The sequence below is a fragment of the Marmota marmota genome, unplaced genomic scaffold (genome assembly GCF_001458135.2).
Source record: "Marmota marmota marmota unplaced genomic scaffold, marMar, whole genome shotgun sequence".
NCBI classification, from domain to species: domain Eukaryota; kingdom Metazoa; phylum Chordata; class Mammalia; order Rodentia; family Sciuridae; genus Marmota; species Marmota marmota.
Window position 1 is genome coordinate 6,053,855 of NW_026000079.1, and position 5,943 is coordinate 6,059,797.

The 5,943-nt window shown below is 44.5% G+C and overlaps 1 protein-coding gene across 1 annotated transcript in view; it reads left to right on the plus strand.

Moving 5' to 3' along the window:
* Sema6c (semaphorin 6C) overlaps window positions 1–249 on the plus strand; it is a 14,020-nt gene extending 13,771 nt beyond the window's left edge. The window contains exon 21 of the mRNA XM_048814946.1: window positions 246–249. Coding sequence (XP_048670903.1) covers window positions 246–249 — 4 coding nt within the window. The remainder of the gene's footprint in view (window positions 1–245) is intronic.
* Window positions 250–5,943: the final 5,694 nt, after the last annotated feature.

Sequence of the window (5,943 nt, forward strand, 5' to 3'; positions counted from 1 at the left end):
GGGCCAGGGGGCTGGGGAAACACGCGAGCACGTGCCTGGCTCGAGATCGGTTCTACGGGGTGGGGAGGAAATTTTGGAGGAATAAAATGAAGCTGCGGCGTGACTTGAGTTTTAGATGAGGAAATCTTGTCCCAAAGAGAATCGGGCTGAAAGAGGTTGGATCGCTTGAGGGGTAAAGCTGCGGGAAACAGCGAAGCACTCGGCCTTGCTGGCGGCAAAGGTTTCCTGGAGTGCTTCCCCTTCAGGTAGCGGCGGGGGTGGTCGCCAGGGCGTGTTTCGTGGCGCGCATGCGTAGCCTCGCTCAGCCGACGCTCTGGCCACGCGCCGCAGGAGCCGGCTCGCCCGCGCTCGGCCTGCGCGTGCGCACCGCGGTGTTCCATTTTTCTGGCTGGTGTTGGTTACAGATACCTGTTCATTACTTTGGGTACCAGTGGGAGGGACGAATGCCCACCTGCCTCGCCCACACCTTGCGTTGAGGACAGTTAAGGCTTGTGCGGGTGGTGACTGCTTTTGAGGATTTGCAAGTCAGGTTTTTCTTCCGCGCGTGGCCGCAGCGTCCGCCCGGCTTGCGCCCTAGTCCGTTCCTGCGGCGCCGCCTGGAGGCCGCACTCAGCCCTGCAGCCCCTGGAAGCCTCCCCGGTGGCTCACCGTTCGCCCCACTGCTGCTCTTTTGATTAGTTCGGTACGGGATTTAACCCAGGGCGCATGACCCCTGAGCCTCGTCCCCAGCCCCTTCTTTTATTTTTACTGAGAGACCGCGATCTTCCCGCTGCAGCCGCTGGGATTGCAGGCTTGCGCCGGCTTCGTTTGCTCCCAAATGTTCGTGGCGGGAAACTTGGGAGAAGAGTCTCCTGGAGAGAGCGGAGCTTGCTTCTGCTTCCCCGTTTACTACTTGAGACCTCCGTTCTGCCCTAGGCCCCTGTTCCCTCCTCCCTGAGCACCAGGGTGTGCCAGCGCTTCCGAAGGAGAAGTCGGGGGATGGCTCCTTCATCATCCGCTCACGCTTAGGGTCTTCGAACCTTTGCGATCTGGTTTTTAATGAGCAAGGCTTTCCCTTTGCATCCTCATAACTCCACTTGTACGTTTAACCCTCAAGGTGGGGTTTTTTTTTTTGGGGGGGGGGACCAGGGATTGAACTCGGGCACTCGACCACTGAGCTACGTCCCCAGTCCTATTCTGTATTAAGAGACAGGATCTCACTGAGTTGCTTAGTGCCCCGCTGTTCCTGAGGCTGGCTTAGGCTGACTTTGAACTCCTGAGCCGCTGGGATAACAGACTTAACCCTCAAGGGTGTGTGTGTGTGTGTGTGTACCCAGGGCCGTGTGCATGCCAGGCAGGCACTCTACCAACTGAGCTATACCCCAGCCCAGCCCTCAAGGTTTTGATATGTCCTCTGAGAGTGAGATATTCCTCATGACGCAGTTAGGCTTGTTTGGACAAATGTAGTTGTCCTCCAGAGTTTAACTTCTCCTCCTCCTGTGTGTGTGTGTGTGTGTGTGTGTGTGTGTGTTGGGGATGGATTCTGCCACTGAGCCACATCCCAGCCTCCCGATTTTTTAAATTTTTTGAGACAGTTTCTTGCTAGGTTGCTGGGGCTAACCTCAAACTTGCAAACCTCCTGCCTCAGCTTTCAGAGTTGCTGAGATTCCAGACGTTGACCACTCTGTGCCCTTTATGCTTGGTATTGTTGCACCAGAGTGGAGTAATCTTTTAGGGCTCAGTTCTCCCCTTCTTGCATGCCTTACTTAAGCTAAGATGCTTTGGGGCCATTGCTAGTGCCCTAGTATTGAGAAAAGAATGGAGGATCTTTCCAGTTACCTGACTTCATTAACTTTCAAACCAAGATGTTAAAGAAAGAATGAAGAAAAAAAAATGCGACTGTAGCCTTTGGAAGTTCTCAGAGGAACAAATTTCACAAATACAGTTCTTGCCCTGAAAGTGGTCATAAGCAAAAGGGGTGAATGATCCTCAGGTTTAAATATAGTCCCAAAAGAGAAGTACAGCCATCCCTCTGTGTCCAGGGGGATTGGTTCCAGGACCTCCCTATATCAAAATATGGGGCTGGAGTTGTGGCTCAGTGGTAGAGCGCTCCTCTAGCTCATCTGAGGCACTGGGTTTGATCCTCAGCACCATATAAAATAAAGGTATTGTGTCCGTCTACGACTAAAAAAAAAACATTTAAAAAAATATGCAGATACTGAAGTATAAAATGGCATAGTATTTACATATAACTGCCACACAGCCTCCCTTATACTTTAAATCATCTTGACTACTTATTATACTTAACACAGTGTAATAATGATAAGGAAAAAAAAAGTCTGTACATGTTCAGTACAGAGGTAATTGCCCCTCAAACATTTTCAACCTGCAGTTGGTTGAATCTGTGTGTGTGGAACCAGCCCATGGATATGGAGGGCCCGCTGTACATATAATAGAAATTTAATCTTGTAACTGCAGATAGCAACAACTTACAGGTTAAAGTCCTGGTTGTAGTTTAATTGTAAAAAATGTTCAGTTATTAGTATCTGTAAGAGTATGGTGACTTCTTTGCCAAGAGTGTCTAAGTTGAATTCTTACAGATAGTGGAAGCGACTTTGTTGCAGTGAGAGCAACAGTCCTGGGATTCTACCATTTGTTTTGTATGTGACCTTGGCAATTCAACAGCAGTTCAAAGCCTGTTTCTTTTGTAAGGAATGGAAAGAACATATGCCAATGGGGATTTGTAAAGCATCCTAAAAATACAGGTTTAAATTGTTTAGTGGGAAACAGTTATTTGCCCAAAATAAAGTAGGCCATTACCAAGTATGTGATTCATTAATACTCATGAGATACCTCTTTCTGACAGACAGTAGTGAGTAATAAATTAAGGGGATGAATTAAAAGAAATAATTATTGCTGACAAAGAGAGGTAAACACAACCTCGATTAAGGAATCTGCTGATGGTTTTTAAAAATCAAAATATTATCTCAAACTTTGTCTTTAGAAAAACCAGAATGTGCCATCAGGAGGATAGAGTCCTCATCCTTGGGGATTTCTAAGCTGATTTCTCAGAAGCATCCTGGGAGGTTATAGAGAAACCAGGGCCCCAGCAGGCAGTCCATCAGCTTATGTAAGGCTTTGGGGACCTGAAACTCAAAAGGTTCCATAGTCACAGAGCTCAGAAAGCTGTTTAGCATCTTGAGTTCTTTGGGGGCTAACTCACAGGGGCCTGAGCTATTATTGTCACTCAGACTTGTGGCTCCTTGATGCCACCACCACACAGGTGAGTCATTCTTTGCTACTTAATCCAGCAGTTGACCCTTTAGAGCGGTTGACTCATAAGAATTTAAGGTTATAGGGCTGGGGATGTGGCTCAAGCGGTAGCGCGCTCGCCTGGCATGCGTGCAGCCCGGGTTCGATCCTCACCACCACATACAAACAAAGATGTTGTGTCCGCCGAGAACTAAAAAATAAATATTAAAAAAATTCTCTCTCTCTCTCCTCTCTCTCTCTCTCTCCCACTCTTTCTTTAAAAAAAAAAAAGAATTTAAGGTTATAAACTAGCTGGAATAGGGTCTTGCTAAATTGCTGAGGCTGGTTTTGAACATTGTTCCTCTTGTCTCAGCTTCTTGAGTTGCTGATTATAGATGTACATAACCACACCTGGCAGAGGTCACATATAGTCTGCCTGCCTGCCTTTCTTCCTTTCCTTCCCTTCCTCCCTTCCTTTCTTTTTTGGTATCAGGGATTTAACCCAGGGGTACTCAACCCAGTTATATCCCCAGACCTTTTTATTTTGAAACAAGTTCTCGATAAATTGCTCAGGGCCTCGCTAAATTGCTGAGGTTGGCTTTGAATTTGCAATTCTCCTGCCTCAGCCTCCCAAATCGCTGGGATTATAGGCATGTGCCACCATGCCCAAGCTCTATTTTAATCTTCTATATTTTCTACCTATTGATCTCTTGGGAGTAGCGAATTCTCACAGAGAAAGAAAATCTTAGGGAATTTGCTCTAGTTCATGTTTTTTCTCCCCATCATTTAAGAACATCATCCATCAGCTGGGTGCACTCCTATAATCCCAGTGGCCCAGGAGGTCAAGGCAAGAGGATCAAAGCTAGTCTCAGCAATTTAATGAGGCTCTAAGCAACTTAGCCAGACCCTGTCTCAGAATAAATAAAAAGGGCTGAGGATGTGTGACTCAGTGGTTTAGAGCCCCTGGGTTCAACCTGTGGTACAAAATTTAAAAAAATCACCCATCAGAGAACTCTAGGTTCCTGTCTCTCCAATTCCCTTCAACCTCCTTTCCTGTCTTCCTGATGATATCTCTCACCAGGATTTTAATTTGAAACTACTCTTAGTTATTTGCTTCTCAAGGCTCTTCAAGTTCCTGCTCTTTTTCCTTCAGCACAGCAAAGACCTAATGTACATTTATGAGGCACTTGTCAGAAGGAAATCATAATTAATATATGCACAGTATTTGTTGACTATACGTATTTACCAAAAGCCAATTATCACCACGTAGCCTAGCATATGCAGGTGTTCAATTTCCTAAATACCGACTTCGAGAGTTTGCCTGGAGATTCTAGTTGTTGAATGCAGATGTTAGTATGTCCTTGAATTTGGTGTCATCCTCCTTTTAAAAAGAAAGGTAACCTGATTGCCATTGGAGTGACACTTGAGAGCCCTATACACTACATGGGGACACCTGTTAGCTAGCCAAATAAGTTTGTTCTACTGTGGCTATCAATGGGGCTTGAGCTACTATTACCAGACTGTTCCTTGTATTTACCTAATAAATGTGTGCTCATTAGGACTGAGGCAGCAAACACAGGAAATAACAGAAGCTGAGAAGCCAGTAGAGCAAACACACTCTTTCCAAGCCTCCCTGAGCCTATAGTTTTTTTCCCCTACTTCTCAGTATTGACTCCCACACAAGACACAGAATAATTTCCTTTAGCTCCTATTCTCCCCTCTTGGTAGTTTGCTTTTAGAGAAAGGGTTGAGGGAAAAGTGGAGGAAGGAAAAATGTACATTTAACAAGGCCAGTCAAAAGCTTTCTTTTTTCTCATTTCTCTTCTTGCCTTGAGTTGCTCAGCCTGTCAAGAACACCAGGCTGAAACAGATAGCTAGTTATGGGTATCAACAGGATCAGAGACTAGATATAATTTTTGCCTAAGAGATTAAAAAAAAGCTATTCAATGATACTCGAAATGATAAGACTTTGACATTTTATTAAGAAACATCTTTATTTCAAATGATAGTACAAAAATTGTATATATAATATAGATTTGTATAGGTATGTGTGTGTATATATATATATACACATACATAAATGCTCATACACACAGACATACAGACTTCCTCATCAGAATCAAACTCTATCCTAAATTTAAAAAAGTAGGATATTTAAGTTTTCCTAAAAACATGCTGTACATAAAGCTGTCAGACAACCTGAAAAACTGAGGACATTGTGAACAGAATGTAGGGGCACTCCTCCCTGCTGCCCCCCACCAAATGGCCTTGGCAGAGGAAAGCATGTGGGGCAAAGCCAGGAAAGAGTTGTTACCATCATTATTGATAGAGCTACATGCCTGAAACCAACTGGGAAAGCACAGTTAAATAGAGGGTGTGACCTAGATTAATTATCAGAAACAAACTGCATCAGAATAAACAAAATATATGGTAGGGAGGGGAGTGGAGAGAGAAAAGATAAGGCCCAAGGATTTAAAATGACCTACTAATTAAGTTCTAGTGCCTTAGAAAGACTTAATGAGATAAAAACAATGAATCACAAAAGCAGAAGCTGTAGAGTGGGGGCAGAGGAAGGGAGAGAGAGATAGACAGGGAATCACAATTTCCTGCTATTAACAAACCAAATTGCTACTATAAGAGTCTAGGAATGTCACTCTATTCCCTAGTCCTAGAGAGGTTAAAAAAATTTTTTTTTTTAAATTAAAAAGGGTT